This window comes from Dermacentor andersoni, chromosome 1 (genome assembly GCF_023375885.2).
Source record: "Dermacentor andersoni chromosome 1, qqDerAnde1_hic_scaffold, whole genome shotgun sequence".
Lineage (NCBI taxonomy): Eukaryota > Metazoa > Arthropoda > Arachnida > Ixodida > Ixodidae > Dermacentor > Dermacentor andersoni.
In genome coordinates, this window is record NC_092814.1 from 89,954,003 (window position 1) to 89,978,315 (window position 24,313).

General features: G+C 42.5%; 2 protein-coding genes across 4 annotated transcripts in view; one reads left to right on the top strand and one right to left on the bottom strand.

Annotated features, from left to right (window-relative positions):
• On the top strand, window positions 1–21,131 carry LOC126544313 (differentially expressed in FDCP 8 homolog). Of its 3 annotated transcripts, none has more exons than XM_050191587.3 (11): window positions 1–502; window positions 598–659; window positions 800–949; window positions 1,095–1,242; window positions 3,813–3,877; window positions 5,953–6,052; window positions 10,528–10,712; window positions 15,552–15,665; window positions 18,426–18,647; window positions 20,613–20,722; window positions 20,781–21,131. In XM_050191587.3, the coding sequence occupies exons 1-11, from the start codon at window positions 355–357 to the stop codon at window positions 20,881–20,883; spliced, it is 1,407 nt and encodes a 468-aa protein (XP_050047544.1). In that variant the 5' UTR covers window positions 1–354; the 3' UTR covers window positions 20,884–21,131. The 3 variants fall into 3 exon arrangements, with proteins under 3 accessions (XP_050047544.1, XP_054917728.1, XP_050047545.1); XM_050191588.3 differs by having other exon boundaries at window positions 5–502; window positions 10,591–10,712; XM_055061753.2 differs by lacking the exon at window positions 800–949 and having other exon boundaries at window positions 2–502.
• The window catches only part of Fen1 (Flap structure-specific endonuclease 1), a 12,587-nt gene continuing 9,208 nt past the window's right edge, over window positions 20,935–24,313 (bottom strand). The window contains exon 11 of the mRNA XM_050191591.3: window positions 20,935–21,257. Within this exon, the coding sequence (XP_050047548.1) occupies window positions 21,177–21,257 (81 nt within the window). The 3' untranslated portion in view covers window positions 20,935–21,176. The remainder of the gene's footprint in view (window positions 21,258–24,313) is intronic.

The following is a 24,313-nucleotide window of genomic DNA, read 5'->3' on the forward strand; positions in this document are numbered from 1 at the left end:
ACTAGCAGCTGTGACTACGGCGTAGGAAAGTACGCGAGCCTTCTGAGCAAGTGAAAACAGAAAAAAAAATGACCTCGAATTTTTACTTCGATATCTTTACGTCATAATGCACTGCAAGCTGGGCAACATCCGCTTCCTTTAGAGAGAAGGAACAAGGACGTGCAGTGGTCCCGTGGTTGTCGTAGTGCTGTGCCAAACTGAGGGATTCTGTGAACTGTGGGAATATGTTTCGTATGTTTCGCTGACGACACATTACGTTAGAACCAGACAGCTGGCCGCTGACGACATTACTGATTATCTCTTGGTTGTAAAACGTCATGCTTAGGACATCTTGTGTTTCACTGTAGAACCTGCATGCTTCTGTCCAAAATGAACGTCGGCCTTATAGACGCGGTAAAGTCAACTGCAGGTCAACTGTACAATACTGTAAATGCACGATTGGTGGGCAGTCAAGTGCCAAGAGACTGCCTGCCTCACAGCTCGAAGTCTTGCTCTGCAGATGGTAAGATTCCTCGCAGTCATTCGTCGCTGAAGTTAATACCCATTTGGGAGTATCACGTGAATTGACTTTTTATGCGTTTTTATGTCTGTTTGTAGATATGAAATTAATTGATACAGAACTTGGTCTTTCTGAGGAGCACTTCTCTTCGAGCCCCGAGGCAAGTTTCGATCTTATTGTGCTAATCGGCTGCATGGTTGCATTTTAGCCTTTGTTTACATTCAGAGTTGGTCGAGGGCGGGGCCTATACATTGAATTCCCAGACTTGCGTCTCTTTATTTTTGTTTGCTTTGTTTTTAGGGGCTGCTTAGGTTTTCTACCATCGAAGATCTAGAAACAGCCATAGAGCATTGCAAGGAGATGATTCTTGACTCTGAGGAGAACTCTGAAAGGCGCAAGACGTTGGTTATCAGACTAGTTCAGCTTAGACAAAAACTGCAAGAGATTAAGGTGGATACCTTTTTGTTTGGTAAATCCTGTGTTTTGTTGTTCTGTTTTGTTGGGTGCATAAAGCACCAAAGAGCCTTTTCTTTGTGATATCAGCATACCTGAAGGCACACTTGTACATGCTTTTTCTTTGTTTTTGTAAATTCAGGATGGGCCACCTGAGGAGAAAGCAGAAGACATTAAAGTTGTTATGGAGCACCAGTTTGAGCCACGTACATATGAACGTGCTCAGCAATATTGTGAAAAGTGCTGTGGTAGCATCTGGGGTGTGCTGTATGGCTTCTACCAATGCAAAAGTGAGTCTGCCTGTTAAACAACATGCACTACACATATTTCAAGTTCTGTACACAGTTCTGTACCCAAATTACGTAAAGGAATACTCATTAAGTGCTTAAAGTATGCACTATAAGCCAAGCTCATATTAATCAAACTTGCCCTCTAAACAATTTGAAAGGAGTCAAAAAAGCACAGATCAGTAATTGATCCTTGAATATAACTTGCAGGATATGTCTTGCCAAAAATCAGTAAGATCTGTTTGAATAATGCAGACCCAGTGATTCATCACATTTGTCTAGTCATGCACATGTTCACTATGTTTCAGCTAGCATGAGAAGACAGTGCAGCACGTTGTTCCCACTCAAATACAGAACATTGTATAACTTTATGAAGTCTATGCTTTTGGTTTTGAGCCGAGGCTCCCATGGATACTGTGAATCTGGTGTTACTCTTCTCGGTGATGTTAAGCCAACACTAACTGCAAACCCATGGATTAGTGACAGCAAAAAGGACCCAACGCTGTGCGAAAGCCTGCAGAAATTCCAAAGTGAAGAAAAAGTTCATGTACGGGATGACCGCATGGTCTCTGTGAAGACACTTGCTGCTGGAATGCTTGGCATTTAAATTGATGCGTATGGAAGTTTGAAATGGACCTAATTATTGCTGCTAATGCCTTCCTGTGAATATTTCCCTCTCGCTGGCTTCCAGGTGACATTTGCTAGGCTTTCCATGCATACATTGCTATATGTGTTGGCTGGATGTAATGCCACTGCTTCTGTTCCTTCCATACATTTTAACCAAACAAGCACAGTGACCTGGGACGCAATCGGAGATTATTCTTTGAAACGCACATTCAGTTTGTGTTCAGTTTCACCTCGCGCGACTGGCCTAGGCCACGCTGATGTCGTCAGCTGCACCTGTCGGTGCGACCTAGGCCAATTGCGTGAGGTGAAACAATGCAGACTGAACGCACGTTTCGAACAATGATCTCTGATCACACCCCAGTTCATAATAAATGAAAGGCTCCATTCCCCATGGATATTTTGCCAAAGTTTCTTGTTTATCAAATTTTGCTTATAGTAAGCAAAAAATTGCGATAAGAACTGAGCTCGACTGTATTTGTAATGTACTGTAAAGGCAGTTGTGTTTTAAGCTGCATGTAATGTACGTGAATGAGAGAAGTTTACGGGAAGAGGGAGATCAAGGGGTCAGTAGTGGTCAAACAAGGGATGTCACTGGAGCCAACATTTTGACTTGTCTTCATTAGGGCCTCAGCTTTTCTTAGCAGCATTTTTATTTATGCATAGTGCAACCCCTCCCTCCCAACCCCATAGTGGGGTTGGAGAGGTTTATAGACCGGGGAACAGGTGTAAGTACTGCTGTTGGGTTCTTCCAAGAAGTAGGAATAGCAAAAATGGAAAAAGGTTCTATGTTTATATAAGTAGACTTTGCTAATGCTGTGTGCCCAGATTTTCCAGAAAGCAGGAACTGTGCAGATAAATGTTTTAGATCTTGTGAAAGAAAAAAAAGAAAGAAAGGAAAAAAGCAGGTCAAAGAAACTTATTTCTGTCAGTATGTGTTCGGTTAAGCATATAGCTGTACAATGGAAGCAAAGAGCATGAATGCACATACTATTAAAAGGTGAAGGAGAGAGAAAAGAGAGTAACAAAAATGAAACGAGTGAAGATAAATAAAATTAAATTAAATTGGGTATTTTAGTAAGTTAGCAAAATATGGCTTGCAAGATTCCTTCTTCTACTGTTGATCAAAATTAAATTACGGGGTTTTATGTGCCAAAACCACTTTCTGATTATGAGGCACGCCGTAGTGGAAGACTCCGGAAATTTTGACCACCTGGGGTTCTTTAGCATGCCTACTGTTGATCACTTCAGGCAATGAATGCGACATTCTTATTTGGAAAAATGTGTTTAGTCACCGATTGTAAAAACACCAGATGATGGCAAAAGTGCATTGGCCATATTCCTGTAGGGATAAAATACAAAAATACTCATGCACTGATCGTTCAGTGCAATTTTGGGAACTCCAGGAGGTAAAAATAATCCAGCACCCCCTAAAAGCACAGGGGCTTACGGGTTTACGGGGTTTTATGTGCCAAAACCACTTTCTGATTATGAGGCACGCCGTAGTGGAAGACTCCGGAAATTTTGACCACCTGGGGTTCTTTAGCATGCCTACTGTTGATCACTTCAGGCAATGAATGCGACATTCTTATTTGGAAAAATGTGTTTAGTCACCGATTGTAAAAACACCAGATGATGGCAAAAGTGCATTGGCCATATTCCTGTAGGGATAAAATACAAAAATACTCATGCACTGATCGTTCAGTGCAATTTTGGGAACTCCAGGAGGTAAAAATAATCCAGCACCCCCTAAAAGCACAGCTGCTGCTCTGGGTGGGATGTAAAGCCCCGTGAATGGTGACTAGTATACATTATACAGTGAAATAAAATGTTAACATAGTGGCCTCTTGCATTGTTCACTTTGCTGTATCTTGGTGCAGCTTTGCGCTTTACATGCAATGTGGTATTCTGGAAAAAAAGAAAAACATTTTCTTTTTCTTTTCTTGTAGACTGCAATTTCAAATGCCATAACAAGTGTCTGAACAGCATCACAAGGAAATGTGCTTATGTACGGGTATGTGTGCAGCAAGACATTTTAATACCACCTTTACAAATATTAAGGCATTGAAATGTGGGAGATGACACATTGTAACAATCGTGTTGAAACTGTATATATGCAGTGTCCCAGCTAACTTTAGCAAGAGCTTTAAAATATGCAAATGTCACGTAGCTGGACAGAACAAAGGTAATGTTGCTCGCCGTCGCTTGGAGATACTCAAATTGTTTTTTTCATTCTGCCTAATTTGATAATTAGTCATAATTAATTAATAAACTGCTCAAATATTATAATTAGATGAAAAGTTTTAAGGAGAAAATTGTAGAACAACATGAAAAACTCCCGGTACAGCTTTCTGTTGCTCTATACAAGCTACATAAAAGTGTTTTTTTGAGCGTGAAAGAAGCCCGCGAATACACGTAAAGTGCCTTGAGTGGCCACGTGGCATTTGCATATTTTTAAACTGTGGCTAAAGTTAGCTGGGACACCTTTTATATAGAGCTGTCTTTTGAAATGAGGATTGATGGAACTACTGCCTCATGTGAAGGTTTGAAATAGGTAATTTGATTTGCTTTGTGTTGACCTTTATCGAACAAAATGTTTTTATGAGACCACTTGATAATACAATTTAAAGATATTGTGCTATAACTGGAGGAAGATTATGATGCTCTGCATCATTTCTACTGTAAAACTCAGTGATACAGTGAATTATGGTCTGTATAAATGCTCTTTGAATGTAGCCATTGTTGAGTGCATCGCCTAAGAAACTATAAATTTTTATGCCATACTGCTGTGAGAATATGCAGCGGCCTAAGATATTCCCAATTTTGTTTTTCGTGACTGGGGGTTTTCCAGTAATTGAAATTTGTGTACATTGCCAGTATATTGCCTTCTGTCATTTCGCATGATTTTTCAGTGCCAGGAATGTGGGGACATCACAGAGCACGTTTAGGGAAAATTGCATGTAGCCAGGTGTACAAGAAAGAGACAGAATACTGCAGTGCCTGCTAAAATGCCTTACAAAGAAGTGAAATTTATTTAGACTCGCTATAAGCAGAGTAATAAAGACTTCTAGCTGAAACTTTGCACAGGTATAGTTGAATCCTTCTGTGAGCCACTATAGGCATTTAAAATTAGTTAAATATGTTAATAAGAGCTGGGTACTCTCAGCGGAGGAAGAAAGATCAGGTGAGCAGCGTATGCTGTGGGAGCACAATAGTGTCCAGTGTGCGTAGTACCTCAGTGTGACATGATCCTTCTGAAAGCTGTGCAAAATGCTACTAGAGGATACATTGCATTATTTTAGTTAACATACTGTCCTCTCCCTCTTTTACACATTCTATGTGGGTTCTTTTTATTTTTTGTGGTATTAATGTGATGGGAGAGCTGTTAATTTTACTTGACATGTGTAGCAGGAATAGTGCTGCTGCTTGCATGTAGGTACTTAAGCTTCCACAATGTAGTGCCATTTTATGCAGTGTTGATAGTTCTAGTGTGTTCGTGCATGCTAAACATGGGTTGGCATGTGTGTAGTACTTATACTACACACATGCCAATATTTTAAAACAGAATAGCTGATTGCAGGACAGTCATTTTGTTACATTGAACTTGTATGTTTGGTCATAAAGGGTATAAAAATCCACACTGGCATCCTTCTGACAATTTCTATATTATGCTGGTTGCACATTGTACCTGACACTGTTTATTAGTAGTGAAAGGGATAACCATTTGTTAGATGGTCTGAACAGGCATCACAGATTTAATTTCACTGTAATTTTACACAAATGCCAATGGCAGACATGTGTGAACTATGCTGTATTATAAGTAGTAACTTAGCGCGAATAAAACCACGGAAACAAGAAAGACGGACAAGGACAAGCGCTTGTCCTTGTTTGTCTTTCTTGTTTCCGTGGTTTTATTCGCGCTAAGTTACTACTTCAAATATGGACGACAAACTAGCCCAACAGTCAACTCTTCTAGAACTATACTGCTTCAGCACCAAGCGCAGCTTTCGTTAGCACACAGATATTTGGTACTGTGGTTGTTTCAACACTGCAGACTTGTGGGACTAGAAAAAATGTTTAATTTTTCAGGTGCAGGAGAAGAGTGAATTTGTGTTAGAAATCTGCCCTGAGCAGGGGTTATCGGCCCAAGGCTATCGATGTGCCGAGTGTGGCCAGAATGTTTTCCCTCGTAAGTGGTATCCAATTCTTTGTTTAGCATGCCACCCAGCGTGTCTACACTGCTTTTGGCTGTGACTGCATCTGTATGAAAATTTGTTTCTGAATAACTAGTCAACATTAGCACAGAGCTTTTTTAACAAAGTTTGAAGAGCTGTAGGTGCAGTGGTCTTTTCTTTGTGTGTCTAATTTGCTTTGCGTGGTGTTTGCAGCTGCTGTCTTTTGTAGAACTATGTTCAAGCAAGTTATTGTGCATTTCGAAGGTAAATACTTAAACCATTGGTCTGAAGAAGCCTAAACAACTTGGCTAACCATCGCTGAGAGATCACTGATGCCCATAATTCCACAGGCATTGTTCTCCTTAGATCAGTGTTTAAAAGTAATGGAGAACTCAAGGGAAACAATTAATCCTATGTGGCACTATGCTACTGCTGGTAATGTAACTTTCACCGTACAACTGCCATATTAGTTGTTGTACACTTCAAATGTACACTTCAAAAGAAATGCAGTGCCTGTATGGCAACATACCAACTTTTTTCCCATTGGGACGGCAAGTTACTGCTTTTCAGCGAGGCATGAACATGCGGTGGTCACACTTTTTTCTTTCCGGGCTCTTGTAATTGGGGCTGCAGGTTATACATGGTGGCAGGTTATACACGGAAAAATACAGTATATACAAGTCATCTATATTTGCGCACATGCACACACCCTTTGTCAGAAAAGTTCCAGGGCTGTTTTTTTATTACTTTTTCAGTGATTTTTTAAACTCAATAAATGGATGCTATCCAGTCACTTTGTGTGCTCAGAGTAGACATAGCTTTAAAGGGCTTCCATGCAAACTTGCTAGGCTGCAGAGCTGTCTTGAGAGCATGTTTGGCTCATTGGGGTATTTGGTTGAATGTTACATGAGTGACATAATGAAGACAAATTTCAAGCAGAGAGTTAACATTAAGCAGAATTTTGTTTTGGGCTAGCCGGTTTTTGAATTCAACTGGGGAACAAGTGGCACAAAACAATGACAGGAACACATAGTGAAAGGGTGTGTGCCAACAGAGTGACATCCTGTCCTTGTAGTTTTGAGCCACTTGTTCCCATTTGACATGAAGTTAACATTGATTTCTGTATTAAGCTGGAAGAAAATTCCTAGTAAGACATGGAACATGGTTCAGCAAATATCTGAAATATGATATGCTGAAATGCTTGCACCTAGAAATTCGGTGGCACTATCCTGATTTGTCATCATCTGGATGTGGTTTTATTGTACATCAATGGGAGGCCCCACACTACTGCATCAATCCGAAAATATCGGTCTGAAGACCCATATTTCTGCTCTACCACATCTCCATATTCACCTAACCTGTTGCCATGTGATTTCATCTTGTTTTCCCGTGTGAAATTGCCACTGAAAAGGAAGTGTTACGAAGCTAAGGCAGCAATCCAAATTGCTGTGATTAATGTGCCGGGGAGCACACTGGATGAAGTTTTCTATACTTGTTTCCAAGACTTCCAGAAATGGTGGCAGTTGTGCATTTATATTTGAGGGGACTACTTTCACATGACATTAGTTCATTAGTTCACAAGTTCATTAGTTTGTAAGTTAAGTAAATGGTTTTTTACAAGCTCAGTCCTGGAACTTTCTGACAAAGCTTGTATACACAGTAATAATAAAAGCAAGATTCCTCTAATAACCACAGGGCAACAGACCCTCTTCCAGCTACATTTGTTTCATACAGTGCCCTCATGTCTTTCTCCTGCACAACATAGAGGTGACAGCCATGATGCAGTCAGAGACATCGTTGAGCACAAAATTACAAGGTCTTTCTGCTTAGTCAAAGAGTATTAGTGCAGTATGCATTGCCACTGTCAGCTTTCACTGTGCACTATTCTCATTGGCAGTCTGCAAAACTTCTATCAGCTGCTATCAGCTGTGTGTCTCGCACATCACCACACTGATCTGCTACTTCTCAACTTCCATTCTGTCTCTGTTTTCATCCACCTGCTGCTCTTTGCTCATATACTATTTTGCCCACATTATTCCCTGCAAAAAATGTCGGTACTTGAAATGTGCCCCACGTGCTTGTCATTGCCTGTTAAAGGCCCGAAGGGCCAGCAACATATCTTCACAGCAATAGACATTGTGATAAAACAGTCCATTTCCCCCCCATTCAACAAATATGATACAAGGTGTCCCGGTACAATGGAAAATCCCTGGCTATGTTATAAACGTCTTGCATCTATAAGAAAAGTGATACCCGCCGTGTTTGCTTAGTGGCTATGGTGTTAGGCTGAGAAGCATGAGGTCGCGGGATCAAATACCGGCCACGGTGGCTGCATTTCAATGGGGGCGAAATGCAAAAACACCCGTGTACTTAGATTTAGATGCACGTTAAAGAACCCTAGGCGTTCCAAATTTCTGGAGTCTCCTATTACGGCGTGCCTCATGATCAAATTGTGGTTTTGGCACGTAAAACACCAGAATATATATATTTTTTTAAGAAAAGTGATGCTTCTGTATGCTTCATACCACTTAGGTGTGTAGTATAAACTTGCTGTGTTACCAAATTGTAACACGCCTACTTGTACAAGAATCTTGGAAAGCCACTGGAATGGGCTGTGTTATGATGGTTTTGAACTGACTCCATAGAGAATTGTTCTGTTAGTGTTTTCAGTTGGGGTGCTAGAATGTACTTGATCCAACCTATTGTGTGATACGATCCCATCAAAATTTGGATATGATTTGTTCTTTTTGAACATATATAAAAGTGCTGTGAAAAATTCTAGCAGGGAATTTCAAGCCAAATTTGTTACAAGGTCCAAGAGCATCAACCCACAAAACTGTTTTTGAACAGCAGAGGGCACAGATTTATTGCCCAAATTTATTTAACAGCTGATGGCACAGAAACATGCAGCGATGTGATTGCCCATAGTTCAGTTTTAATGCTGGTAATATATGGTATGGAGTAAACAAGTAAAACTATTTTGGAAATTTTTTAGCGCTGTTATCGTAACCTTGTGCAGTGCTTGATCACTTTCAGCAAAATATAGCTGTAATCAAAGAAGTGACCCGCAATCACTGCTGTAGCATACATGGCCTGCTATGAGTTAGCCAAGGAACCTTTTCTCCAATCTTCTTTGTGAGCTTATTAGCACAGCAGCTATTTGTAGTTGATCAGTCTTGCAAGAGCGTTGACAGGCCCGTAAACCGTCGGTCATGCTATGGTGTACCTCTGGTTTAATAAACATGCTTCTGTTGGTAATCTGACTCTCTGGAGCTTTTTCTGCACCATGTCGATGAGTCAACAAACCCTGCTTGCCGCTTTGGCCTTGTGAAATGTGGATGAGTGTTGGATTCTGAGTGACCATCGCTAGGTGGGTGCACTGCGTGCAAGCCCATGTCCACATGCTAAGAGAAAAGCATGAGAGCTCTAGAAAGACATTTTCACTTTGCAGGACGATGCACCTGCTGACAGTGCTTTCAAGAGGCACGTTACTGTAAATTTACATTGGTGTAAATTTGTCTCAGAGTAAATGTATTCTAGCAAATTGTCCCTGTTCTTTTTTCGTGCATTTCTACTATGGGCCCTAGGAAGATGCCTGTGCACTATAGGAAGATGCCTGTGCACTATGCTCAATTTTGCATTGGCTCCTGCTTTCTAGGTGTAGGTGGGTTTTATTTTGGGAAATAATGATGACAGTTATATCATGATTTTCAGGTCACCATTGCAAAGCTTAAACATACACCAAATGGCTAAATATAACTTCCTTTGGTTTTTCACAACTAAAGCCAGTGAGCCGAGGTGAGGCGACAGGAACGACTCATTTCGTACAAGCAAAAATGGACTATGACCTTGTCAAATAGGATGCATGTGGTGATATTGGCCGAACACTAATTGGCGTGTACAGCTTTTGTAAAAAAAATTTGGGGCCACTGCAAGTACGACTACACTTTTCATTGGATCATGTATTGTGGCCTTGTAAACCTTCCGTTGCACTAAGACCCTGATATAACTGTCATGGGATAGTGTTTATCCTTTTCCAGGCCTTGGAGCAAAATGTATGCTACCAGGGTCGTCTAAAGCATGACAAGATATTGTCACTCGCAAAGTAATTTTATAAACTCTTCACAGACTGCAAAGGTGGTATTACAGCAGTTAGGTTAGGCAATTTATTTCAGTAGCTGAAACCAGAAGTTCAAAAATTACCCTGTGTTTTTCTCTTGTGTGTTTATCTTGACTGCATTTTCTTGTGCATAACCCCCTTACTCAATACCAAAACAGATTGACTCCCAAGCATGTGGCATGATACCAGCTTAATGCTGTCCAGTTTCTTGCATTTGCTTGCAGATTTCTAGCCCCGTATGAGCTTGCTGCATCTTTGTGTGTGTGTGCGTGTGTGTGCACTATGGTATGCATGTCTGCTTTGCTTGTCTCATCTGTCTGGTTGTGTGTTGTCCTGACCAAGTGTCCCTCTCTGGCCGCTGGGTGGCAGGGTTTGTGGTGCTGGGTGAGGCCGCAAGTGCACTCATGCCTGCTGCCCTTCGCTCCCTGGCAGAGCAAGGGCAACCACGGCGCTGCGAATATACAGGCCGTTATTACTGCTCACTCTGCCATTGGAACAGCTACTCTGTGGTGCCTGCTCGTGTTCTCCACAACTGGGACTTCGAGCCACGCAAGGTGAACCTGTCCAATATCTGTACATGAAAGAAGCCTCACATTTTTGCTAAAAATGAGCCGGCTCCATTCTTCACCACTCTTGGTGTTGAAACAATTTTCCTTGTTTGCTTAAAGGGGCCCAACAGGTGGGGCCACGTGCATCTGACAGGCAAGCTTCTGCGCAAGTGAGAGGTGTTTGGTGCAGTAAAACATGCACTGGGTTGGTATAATGTAATGATCCCTTCAACTCAATTCCATGCTGCTCTCATCATTCTCTGTTCATGGCCAGCAAATAGCAAATCCCATTGATAATGTTGGAGGAGTGCTGCTCTCACCACGGACAAAGCATGAAAGGAAATGGCATTGGCATAGTATCATTAGATTATTGCAGCCCTGGTGCTCTCCAGCACACACGTTTCCTGAGCAGTTATTCTTAGCAATACTTAATATTCATATGCTCGCACACAGCTAGTCTCTGTAGGGCTTCTCTTGAGGAAATGCATTAAAGCCTTGTGTCATAGTGGAGCTCTATTCAATTTTGTTATTGTCCCCCCCCACATACACTCTTATTTTGCACAGCAGGTAAACACTTTCCAACTGCTGTGAAACGATATAAAGAGTATCTGGCAGTAGCTCCAAACAGTAAGGATCGCATGTAAATCAATTTTTTCCATCAGGTGGTGCGGGAGAGGGGTGGCAGCATTTCGAGTTCGTTCATTTTGGCAAATGTGTGTCAGGATAGCACTTAAAACTAGAGGAGAGTGGGAGATGGAAGCCTTACGTACATGCAAAAATGTGTTAGGTTTATGCTGTGGGAATTTCTGGGATTTCCGCGACATGACATTGTTATTACACTGCATTTTGCAAGAAAATATGCTTTGTTAACTGATCTTTCTGTGACTATGTCTGGTGTACTGTTTTGCATTATGGGGATAAATTAGATTATAAGGTCCTGGGAATAACTTTATTATAAGATTAACCCTTTCATTGTCAAGGATTTTTTAAGGTAAAGAACCCCAGTGGCATTTTTTTTCCTCCGATAATATAAAAGAAACAAAACGGTTTATTCTCATTTATGCAGAACAGAAAAAATGACACGGGTAATGGCAAATCCACTCTTAGTATGGTCCTCGCATTCCTATCTTCGTTTTGAACCTCCTGCCTAATTTCATTCTGACATGCATGCTTCTGCAATAGTGCCGCCGTGTCAGGCTCTTAAGGGGGGAGGGTATGGTTTTTCCACACAGCACAATGAAGGGGCATATTCCGCAGTGCGCTAACAAAAACCCAGAGTGAGAAAACCCAGATATACGAGAAAATGTGCTTCTAGAAATACAGAAGATATGGCAAAACTACTTTGGAGCTCACAGACTTCATGTAACCGCGCATGTGTGACTGGAGAACGTACAGGTACGTCAGTGTCATGGCGGGACAGAAATGCGGAAATGTACAGTCACCTCGGTGATACTGAAAGGGTTAACATAAGCTTATGAAAGCGAAATGTTGACTGAAGATTTGCAATGATCAAATTCTTCTGTACCTTTTGCCCAATTCCCATTATAATGTACAAATTGTGCCGTTCTGTGACGATGAACCAGTAGTTTCATAATGTAATTTATTTATTGCAAGGGAGCATTAAATTTTATATAACATTGTGTTCACTGTGATTTCTACCACTTTGGTTTTTCTGGCTTCCAGTGAAAAGCCCACGTGACATGTATTGTGCTGCGCATAAACTCCTCTGAATCAATGTAAAAGTACACCTCCTCGTCAGTAGTAATCTGATGGGCGTGTTCACACACGCAAAGTATTCTAACATGAAGTGCAGAACAGGTGTCATCAATATACTGTCAGCTTGATAGCATGCTAAAGAAAGCACCCACCGCTGTGCCAAGTGGCTATGGCGTCGCTACTGCTGAACTTAAGGTTGCAGGTTTGATCCCGACCGTGACAGCTGCATTTCGATAGGGGGCAAAATGCAAAAACGATCATCGACTTAAAGAACTCCAGGTTGTGAAAATTAATCTGCAGTTCCCAAACTATGGCACGCCTCATAATCAGATCATAGTATTGCTTTGTAAAACCTTGAAATCTAATTTAAGGAAAGCATTCACAAGTGACGGTGCAAAATGTACAGGCGTGGCCACTGCTAGCGGCAACACGGGAGCCCGTGGCATCGCTCGTCCGCACCTCGTGAAGTCTTGCAGTGCATGTGCAAGCAAAGCAATAGGTGGAGCACCCAGCGTGCCATCTGCCATGGTTCCTGCCCTTCACCACGTGCATTATGTCGATAGTGCACACTCTCAGCTCTTGAGTGCGCACTCGCTGCATGCAGGCACATAAACTTTGGCAGGAACTGTAGCAGATGACGTACCGGGCCCCCCGCCTATCGCATTGATTGTGCCTGCACCGTAAGACTTCATAAGGCACTGGTGGTGGCACACTGCAAAGCAATGCCACGGACTCCTGTATTCCAGCTAGCAGTGGCCACGTCTGTACAGACGTTTGTACTGTCATTTGCCTATGCTATTCATTAAATCTTCTAGAAAAAAAAAAGAAAAGAAAAAAACATAGAAGCTGAACAAAACTGCCTAGACACAAGTGCAGTGTCGTGGAAATCAACCACTCTTCCTAATCACTTGATGGCATAAACTAAAGGAAAGCATCAAAAAGAGAAGTTTTAATGTTCTTGCACCCAGCTGCCACAAATTGCACTCACTCAACCCTATGAAACACCAGAAACGATATTTTTATTGTACTTTGCTGCACCTTTTTCACCAGCAATGTATTTTTTTTTTTTTTTTTCACTGCTACCAATGTTATGCTTCCATTCTTACATGAGACGTGCTTACAGCGTCAGATCATCCCAACGTCAGCCGCGTCCACAAAGACGTCTGTATTGTCAATTATGTATGACACCGGCAGCGAGTTTCAGGATTGTCGTGATGACAGCTCTCCTACTCTGCTTTTCTTCCAACCACGTGCACCAGCTAATATGGCACTCCTTGCGACCACTGGCACATGCTTTAAGCCAGGTGTCACAGCAGCATGGTGGCACTGGTGGGCAGTGAGCCACTGCTGTAGGGAAAACATGGACAGGAAATTCAAGAAGTCTATAACCCGATTGGGGCTTTTCTGAATTAACTAGCATGAATTACAGCCATACTATAGGATTATGTACACAAATTCATAATTTTTAAATTCAAGTTTTAAAGATCACGCTTTTGAGAGCAACAGGTGATGCTATTAATATTGGTATCACCTGTTGCTTTTAAAGATTCAAATGTTTGCTGTTAGTAGTAATTCTACAATGAAAGCAGGGCTTTTCCTTTTCTTTTTTTTCTCTCCCAGTACTGTGATACAGTCAAACCCACTTATAACAATATTCAAGTGCCACGAAACTTCCATTGTTATAACCGATCATTGTTATAACCGGGTTGCATTAAAGAATTGAAATACGGGGATGGCAGAGCTGATGTGAAAAAACTATGGCGGGAAGGCCAGTGTCCCTCCCCACCACCTTCCTCCATCCGGGTGCTGATTGTGTTCAGTCGTTCTGAACACAATCAGCACCCGGATGAACTGCTTCCTGTGTGCTCCAATCGCGTGTAACAAGCCGCGGCTGTCGGCGTTAAAGAATGGCACTGCTATAACAACTGAATAGAAGGGTCACGGGTGGCAAGGGATATGCGAGCTCCATCGAGGCATCACTTTGATGGCCCCAAAAGGGGCCTTTTAATAATTGCAAGAAGGCTGCCGTGGCAGCCTGTCGGCTTGAGAAATCCAGAAGAAACGCTGAGGCGAGATCGCCACAAGCAGCTCGCCATGTACTCCTCACTGGCTTGCACGAGAAAACCTCATGTCCGTCAGCCTTGCATGCTTTATGCGAAGCTTGCCGACATCCTTCTTTGAGGCATCCAGGTGCTCCACGTAGTGCAGCGGAAGTCCCTCCGGTTCAGTCCCTCCAGTTCCTCATAAAAACGAAGACCCAGAGGGCCTGAATCACCTGCTGTGCCTCCTGTGAGCACAACGTTGAGGCAGCCTGCCCTACCACATCATCGCTGCCGTCGTCGCTATCTGATGCAAGCATGTTCGCGATGATCGCCTCATCGGTTAGAAGCACTTAGTTTCCAAATCTATAGCCATGCACTTTCTTTTCACCGGCAACGTCATGCATTGCTGGTGATCAGTGGGCGGATCAGCCATCTTCCCTTTCAGCGGCGAGTCAAACCAACTGCTGGTCAAACGAGGCTGAGAAACCGCATGGCCAAGAACAATTTTGACGCAACCAACAAAGACGAACGCGAGCGATTAAGCTCTTTGCAGAACTGCATGAACTGCACTGATTGAGGAGCCAGCGAGCTACATGCAAGCAATCTATGAGCAGCGCAGTTGGCGTGGTCCATTCATGTTTCGGCGGGTGGGGCAACATAGAGCTAGCTATGGGCGCAGCCCATTCGTGTTCAGATGGGTGGAAGGGGGACGGAAGAGAGGCGCGCAGAGATGGCTGGAAAATGAGTGCGCGGCGTCTATCGGAGCAGCAGCCCATAATGCAGCGGCTTGAATTTCTCTTCTTTTTCTTTCTTTTCAAGGATTTCGCATTTCACTACCTTTCGGCTCGGACACCCAGCAGCCGAACTTCATCGTTATAACCGATAATTCGGCATTGGGGCATTGTAGTAAGCGGGTTATTTCACCATGGAAAACATACAAAAGTTGGCGGTGCAGCAGCTTTTCATTGTTATAACCAATATATTGTTAAAACCGGTATCGTTATAAGTGGGTTTGACTGTATTGCAGTAAGTGCTCTTGTACATCTCACAGAAGTATGAAGGTAACAAATGTCATCTGGTCTATCAGGTATGCCGAGCATCACTGCAGTTTCTTCGACTCATGGTCAAAAAGCCAGTTCTCAACATTGACAAACTCAATCCCATGTTGTTCACATTTGTTGAAGACCTTCGACATGTCAAGGTATGTTCACTGTCACATTTTGAAATTGCTTTATTAAGGGAAAATGAAACATCCACCATCCACCCAGTCATGGCAATTGCTACAAAAAAAACCGGTTCGAGTCCCGGACCAGGACGAATGTTTCTTCAACTGCGAGGCTTTTGTTTCGAGGAACCCGTATGGGTTTCCTTTGTAGCAATTGCTACGATTGGGTGGATGTCTCGTTTCCCCTTAATTATTTACTTCTCTCCACCTTGCGGGTTTTCACAGAACTATTACATCAAAATCTTTAGATTGCCTGTAATTTTTGACTGATAGCTTGAGAGCACTCCAGCTGCACTGCAAAAATTGCACGAGACTAAGGTTTACAAGATGAAGTTGTGTGTAGTGATGCCTGATAATCGGCACTAAATGCCTGCTTTTCAAAATACAGCTTGTCCTTAACAAATTTGTACTGCTTTCAGAGCACTTTGACATGGCCATGAGAAGTTGCCCTAAAGAAGTTCCGTGTAACAGGCACTTTGAAAAGATCTGCTGTACAAGCTCATTTTTACCAAATCGTATATGTTTGCCTGACTAGCACCCAATGGATTTGAATGTTAGCTTGCAAAATCTAGATAGGCAATCTAAAGTGGTCATTTTGTAATGCCATTTACCACTGCTTATATTGGCGCGCGATGTACCCTGCGTACTGAGGAAGGGTGTGCTCCAAGGCGAGTGTGTACAAATATGGCTGCATATCAGCCCAGTATGCAGCCATATTTGCTTAGGCAAATATGGCTTAGGCTTAGGCTTAGGCTTAGGTTGCTTAGGCAGCCAGCACAGCAAGCAGCTAGGCTTAATGTGATGTGGCGGTTTTGGTGAAATGACTTCCGCAGAAACCCTCAAGGTCAAGGCATGCACATGCCCAACCACTTATGTGGGCTCCAATGGCTGCAGGATATGTCTAGGCGATGCTAGAGGACAATGAATGCATCAAAGACATGTTATCTCCTACCAAAGATGCCTATTCTTGGCAAATTTTGAAGCCAAAAGAACAGCTCGCAGTGAATAAATAGTATTTACACGATCATGCTCGCATCTTGTTCCAAACCTATAAAAACTGGGTGTATGTTATAAACTGGTAAATACTGCTAAACAAAGTAACGGTGTGCTTGGACGTCTCTTCTGCCTGTTCTTATAATTTCACTCACTGGATAATTCGGTCAATTCTAGCGGTCCCATCAAAGTTGAATTGATGCAAGTCGACCATGTTACTAATTCACAAAAGGACAAATGCACAAAAATTGAGAAGCAATGGCAGTGCAAGTTTTTGTTCATTATTCATTCAAATATTCATTATTTTAGAAGCAAAGGTTATTTATCAGCACGGGATCGAATCCCGGCCACGGCGGCTGCATTTCGATGGGGGCGAAATGCAAAAACACCCGTGTACTTAGATTTAGGTGCACGTTAAAGAACCCCAGGTGGTCAAAATTTCCGGAGTCCTCCACTACGGCATGCCTCATAATCAGAAAGTGGTTTTGGCACGTAAAACCCCATAATTTTTTTATTTATTAGCACCATTGTTTTCCTTTCTGCGCTTTCGCAATAACTAATAAACTAGCAAGCCTGTTGAAGCTCACACTGTCGGGATGGACTGTTCAGTTTTGTATGCAGTTTAATAAGCATTAAGGTGTATAATCATGGTACAAGATGTATTGATCATTGCTTGGAGCACAAGGCATAGACTGACAACGTAGTATTGGGAGATACCATCAGCCAAACAATTTGTCTAGGTTTGATTGTCTGCTGTAGCTAAGCGTTACAGCAAGCCCACCTTAGTTTTCAGCATGCCATGATGCTACTGTTTAAAATGGCAAATGGCTGTCCCTACCTATAAGCTATGTTGCCTTACCTTGGTTTCACAATTTTGCTGCAATGACTCCATTTAAGAGGAAGCTTTAGCTCGGGCCCAACTCCGATGCCTTTTATTCAAATACATGTAAAATGCAGGAACGCTTTTCTTAGGTAACCATGGGGCCGATTTTAATAAAGTTTGTTGCATTTGAGAGAGAAAGTTAAATTATTGTGGCTGTTGGAAGCGGAATTTAGATTTAGGGCCTGAATTCTTTTAATGGAACTTTCAAAAATTGACAAGTTTGAAAAAATAGAAGCACAAAGTTTACAAATTTGTAGCTCCACACCTAAAACAGAAATCGCAGTTCTGTAAACTGCATTCATTAGAGCATCCAAAATGGACAAATTTGATATGTCAATTTATATCTTACATGAATTTGTTACGTTGTTTACAAGGGGTTTGCAAAAGTTTTACACACAAATTAGTGGTCTGTTTGAGAGTCATGTATAATATATCACTTTTGTCCGCTTTAGATCTACTATTAGGTGCAACTTATAGAATTGTGATATCACTTTTCATTGCTGAATTGGAGTTGGAAACTTGATAGCTTTGTTTTCTGAAAATTGGTGATATTTCTCCATTTTTATTAAAGGATTGACAATCTAAATTGAAAATTTGCAACCGGCAGTCAGTAGATTTTAACTTTTTCTTTGAAATGCAACAAACCTCACCAGTGGTTGAAGAGAAAAATAATTTCTCCTTTCCCATATATTTAGATAGGAGGACCCTAGCTAAAGCTTCCGCTTAACATCTCATAGTGATTAAAATGTGTAGCAAATGTCTTAACATGCTAAATCTGTAGGTTTGCCAGTACCTTCAATGGCCTCTTGGAGTAAAGACTGGGCTGTCGGTGGTTACATACCTCTGTGGTCATCTTACAGAAACTGCGAGAGGACATTTTGCGGATGAAGCAGTACCTGACCCTTTGCCATGCAGCACAACAGCAAAAGTTGCTGCTGCTGTTACACAAGCGACAACACTTTGTTGAAGGAAGCGAGTTATACTCCCTGCAAGATCTTATTGACCTGCATGATGGCAACTTGTTGGGCTATATAACCCAGGTGCACCAGGTCTTTCTTGACCACATCACAAAAAACTGTGAAGTAAGAGTTTTCCTTAATATAGGTGCACTTAAAGCTGAACATGATTTTGTAGAGCAGTGCTATGGCATTCGTGCATATCGTGTTGCTGCTGTGGTATGCCCCTCTTACAATGTAGGTAAAATTTATATTGTCTGAATACTGTAAAAAAAAAAAAGCACAATGCAGCACAGGTTGTGGTGATCTCTTCACTGTATAGCCATAATGGTCTTAAAAGTAAATATTGTGATGCAGCTGGCATTTTAAGATGGCCCAGCACAGATACCATTACTGAGCATGCGTGATTAACAACGTTTCACCCTGAGCATTCATCACAAATGTGCTTCCTTAACACCGGGGCAGTGCCTGGACTCATGAAAAAACAGTAAAGCAAGATCTTTTTGCCGAAGCAATATTAGTCTGCTTTGTAGGGAGAAGACATTTGTTAACATTCTGTTAAGATCACATTCGTGTCCCTTCAGTCACATTGGTTGGTTAGTTTATCAGGGTTTAATGGCACAAAAGCAACTAAGGCCATGCTGCGCCAGCCACAAGATATTAAGAAATCAAATGTTAAGGTAGCGAAAGCTGCATTACTTTAATCTGTGTAAAAAACAGCTTCATCTAAGAAGTTAAACAAGTCAGTGAAAGGCACTAGCAGATCATCTCGCAATATTGAGGCAGGACAAAGGTACATGCCAATTTATACAGATTCTGTAAAAGTCACATAGTTTTAATATGTGGGCATGTCATAATAATGTGAATTACTATAGTCTGTTCATGGCACTTCTTGCAAGTTGGTGGGTTTTCTTTTTGAAGTAGAAAATAGTGTGTAAGGTGTGTGTGCCCAATTCGAAGTTGACAGAATGACCTTATAGAAGTGTTGCTGGTGACTGCACGAGTTTCACTTGCCAAGCAGGGGTTTTGTTGCATGTAACTTGTTATTTGCACGAGAATGCCATTCTTGTTGCCACTTTGATGCCAGGGCCTTTCGAATCGCTCAGATAGTCTCTGTGCACTGCCGTGGATGTGTATCTATCTGCTGCTTCATTCCCTGGTATCCCAACATGGCTTGGGACCCAACAGAATCATACGTTTCTTCCATATTGATTATAAACCACCATGTTTCGGACATTGCCAAGCAATTGTTCACACGCGGAGTTTAGAGCTCCGAGTGCACTTAATGAATCGATATAAATGTTAGCATTCTTCTGCTTGTTGGTGGTAATTTTTTTAACTGCCGTCCATATCGCATAAACTTCGGTGGTAAAAACTGAAGCACAACGATTTATCCGAATGCTATTTTCCCAATTTTTCGTTACGGTTCCGACAGCCATGTACTCTTGTTTTAGAACCGTCTGTGTAAAATCCTGCATCATCACATTGGTGTTGGATGTGCAACCAATAGCCATTACTTCTGCCAGACACTTTAAGCGAACTATTGAAAGCGAACTATTGAACTATTGAAAGTTTGATTTGGGTTTCTTCCATTGAAGCGTAGCTGAGTTACCCGACAGGCAACAGGTAAAAACGTACACTAATTAGTGTGCACTTTGAGCCCCACTTTAGTGAGAAATTTTCACCATGGCATCACACACACAGTGTATTCTGGTGTGCTGCCTGCACTGTTGAAGTAGATGACGCCTAGCACTTTGCCACGAAGCATAAGATGGACTTTCAAAATTTTGTGCCTGGCAGTACCACATTTTTGAAGTGCCATGTGAACAATCTTTTTTCCTCTTTGGCATTCATACTGTTGAAAGCAGTAAGAAGTACATTGCTTCCAGGGTCTTCCAAGGAAAAGTTTCATTCACAGTTTCTGATAAATGCTGCACTTTGCACTGCCATGGTCAGCAGAGCCTCAGTTACCATTCAGAATTGATGCTCTTCTAGTTTGTTTGTGTGTAGCCACACTGTAATAGTATTCTTGTTCAGCTGCTAACTTGAAAGTAAGAAAAGGCATTTCTAAATAAGTGCTGTTGACTACAGGGATGTCGTGGAAGAGGCTATCTGTGCAAGCTGTGCAACAGTGAAGAAGTTATTTTTCCACTTGGAGGCGACACTCATACCTGTCCTGACTGCGGTGCTGTTTATCACAGGCAAGTTCCTCAGTTGTTTTCTTTCTGTTGCAATGACTTAAGTTGGTGTTATCTCCAGGGAATGCCAGGAGAAATCCCAGGATCCTTGCCCGTGGTGTGAATGGAAAGCCCAGCAACAACACAAGACAGTTGGAAACACGCCTGAGCTTCCAGGCTCTTGATTTTACTATGTGAGGAGAAAGTGTGACTAAAGCATCAGTATGTACACTAGATAGCCGACAGATTCATATTTATTTCCAAGAGCTCATAATAGCCTGCATTACTGGCATATGTTGTTTAACATTGTTTGACACACGTTATTGTTGGCTCTGCATGAATACGGCATGCATTGCTTGCTGACTGTTAATAAAACTGGTAAAACATGCAGCTAGGAAGGAAAACGCACAATTAAATGTCAAATGTGTTTTTAGTGGTGGTTGTCCATGTTACTTGTCTCGGAAGTGGTACCATGGCTTCATTTGCCCCTCTTGAACTTCCCACCTTTTCCAGCAGGTGCCTTTGCTTTCTTTTTGTTAGCTTCATTTGCTGTCTCACTCTGTAAGCAGTACAACATAGCAATTCAATCACCATAGTGCCAAGTCACAAGCCCTCGTGATTTCATGCACGCAAACACTGACAGCAATGGCATGTTACAAAACATTGGAAGTACGAAGTGACTAGTATGTAGCAGGCTCTAGCAGTACAAAGGAAATTTCAGAAAAGATTCCCACACCTGCCAACCTGTGAATAGTATTAAAATTAGCAAAAATTCTGTGGTCACTATGAAATAAGTCTGCTAAGGGCAAGCTAACACATGTTTTAAAGTTTGCCCTTGGGTGACCAAGACTGTGGAAGTGAGCGTCGGCTCATTCATGCTTGCACGGCTGTAAGATGTCAAGTCCTGTCTCTCAAAGGTGCATGCTAAAGTTGTCACATTTGCGTTCTGTGATACTTTAGTTTCAGTTTTCTGGGTGAAGTTCATTATGCTCCTACAGTTAGAACGCCCACCCCATCGCATACATGGGCACTTGCCCGTGGTGCCGAGGCCAGCCAACTCGAGCTCAAGTCACCCAAAATTAATACACCTCGCATTCCGAACGAAGACCTGACTCGGCAGCGGGGAGAAGGAGGCCCCAAGAGGCCTCCTTGATCAAGTATGGCAGGCTGCTGAGGCTAGTGGAGCCCTGGACTAGGGGGCTCCACCCACCTGCTTCCACAACCCTTTCCTTATAATAAATGTTTTTCAATCCATTATGCTGCAGAAATTAACAGCTCAGGTTTTTGCTTGTCTAAAACCAGTAATGAACTCCTCGGATCCAAGACCTTTGTTAAAATGTTAATCTAATTTTCATGCTATATGCTGGATATATTTCTTCTTCTATGCAATCTGCACTATTCCAGGAAACATGTTGAACAGCGGGTCATAACTGTTCAGCATGTTTCCTGGAACAGTTTGTCAGTTGAAAGGAACTGGGTACCCCACTATTTCTGGTACTTCTACAGGTGATCCTTTAGGAGAATGCTAGCTGCATCGAAATTGCACTTCATGCACATCCCTCCCACCTCATTCCATTTCTATATGGGAAGTTGAAAGGTTTGCTTAGACAACCAGGCTCAAACTGCAACCCTAACAGCACTCATCGCTGGGGCACATGATGTACACAAGGCATGCATAGACAAGCAGGTGGCCGAGAGCAGAAAAAAAGGAAATCGGCTTCCACAAACAATGGACGTTGGCTTGCATGCGTATCTAGGCACACCGACTCGTTAGTGCTTTTACCAAGCCCTTACACTTTCCTACTGCTGATGTCATCTTGTGAGAATTGGCACTTGTACTTGCAGTTACCACAGGGTGACAAAGCATAGGCGGCTACTATGGCATGTGATCTGGCACGTAATGGTTAATAATGCTTGCAATACACTTGAACCTCGTTATAACAAAGTAAATGAAATCCCCATAGAGATCTATGTATATAAAACTAGTTTAACAAGGTGAAATTGCCCTGCCAATGAATATAATGAACCAGATTCGTCTACAGAAAAAAATAAAAATAATACCAGACTATTGCACACCAAATAGTTTTCCCGCGGAGTTTGGCACTCGTTCGCAGTGGCCGCTCAAAACCCCCACATCGAATACGTCATCGAGCAACACTGGCCTTCCTCGCCGCCGTGCATAGCAGCAGCTCACTACTACACTTCTCCACTGACCTCTCTCTCTTGGGTGTGCCTGGCTGTGCGAGATGCACGGCAGCGTGAAAGATCAGTGCATTCACATTTACTGCGATGCGCAGGCAGCCGCAGCTAGGCCTGGCCTCGGAGATCGCCCCGGCACAATCTCGGGGGGCCACACTCGGGCCGTAATCACTTCTCCCTCTCCCTGCGGCACGCTGCGCGTGTTCTCCAAGATCGCATTAGCATCGGTGCAATCTCGGAGGCCACAAGCCAGCCACGCCGGCGCGATGTTAGCTTGCCTCCTCGAGCCCATCAATTGTTATTGGATGGGTATTTCTGTTAACAGTGTGGAATGCCTCCTCTGACTGCGCGGACCCTCCCATGTACGAGATGAAATGAAAACACGTGACAGCTGCGCACAAATTTCGCATTAAGGAGTATCGTAATTGACGGACATATTTGAGTGCAGCTCTGAGGCGGCCGTTCCTGCGGCGAGCGTCAGCGTAACCGAGCAAACGAGCACGGCGAAAGATGAAAGCGAATGCTGAGTGCAGCGGAAAGGAGAGTACAGAGGAGGGTATGGCAAAAGCGTGACAAAAGCATAGTGCGGCGACAATAGTTACGAGATGGCGCCAGAGTAGTGCGCGTCGTCTGGGAGGTCTGGTGACGGCGACTGCTGCTGTGAATCGCGCCCACACGTCACCCACGTGCTGGCCCCCAATCTCCAGATTAGCAAGGCAGTTGCGCCGCACTTCGCTCCGCTGGCAATGTGCCAATTGTCCGCACCAGCCAATACGTCGCGAAATGAAAACATGTACGGAGCTGTGCTCAAATTTCGCATTAGGGAGTACCATAATCATTGGTGAATTTTTTTGCAGCTGGTTAAAGTATGATTTGAACCATAATTCGCACAACCTTGAATATGGGATTTCACACCATTATGACAAGGCATGCTCTCGAGCTGGCTAGGTGATTATATGTCACTGCCCAGTTTCAAAGGGGATGCCAATAAATCATCGTCATCCTGTGGTTGATGGAGCAATCAGTGTAGAATGGTGGATTTCAACAAAGAAATGTAACGTGTGCCTATAAGTGCAAACACTTGTCACTAAAATGTAAGTGTTATAAGTATAACTAAAACAATGTGGCTTTCTAAAAAAATTTTTTTTTGCGTTTCTGGAAGCATGTTTTTCTATTGCTTTTGAAGCCAAAGCAGTTGAAGTAAAATGGTACATGCAGTTTTGAAGTAATCAAACGTATTTGTAATAACCATGAGGAGTGTGACAGACATCATGTAATACAGTAATGTGATGTACAAAGAAATATTTCAGCAAATATAGCTGTAATGATTGTGATAAATATCTCTTTTGCATTGTCTACGTGGTTCAAGACAAACACTGGGAATGAGAGTGCATGCCCACACTGGGCTGCCAGAAA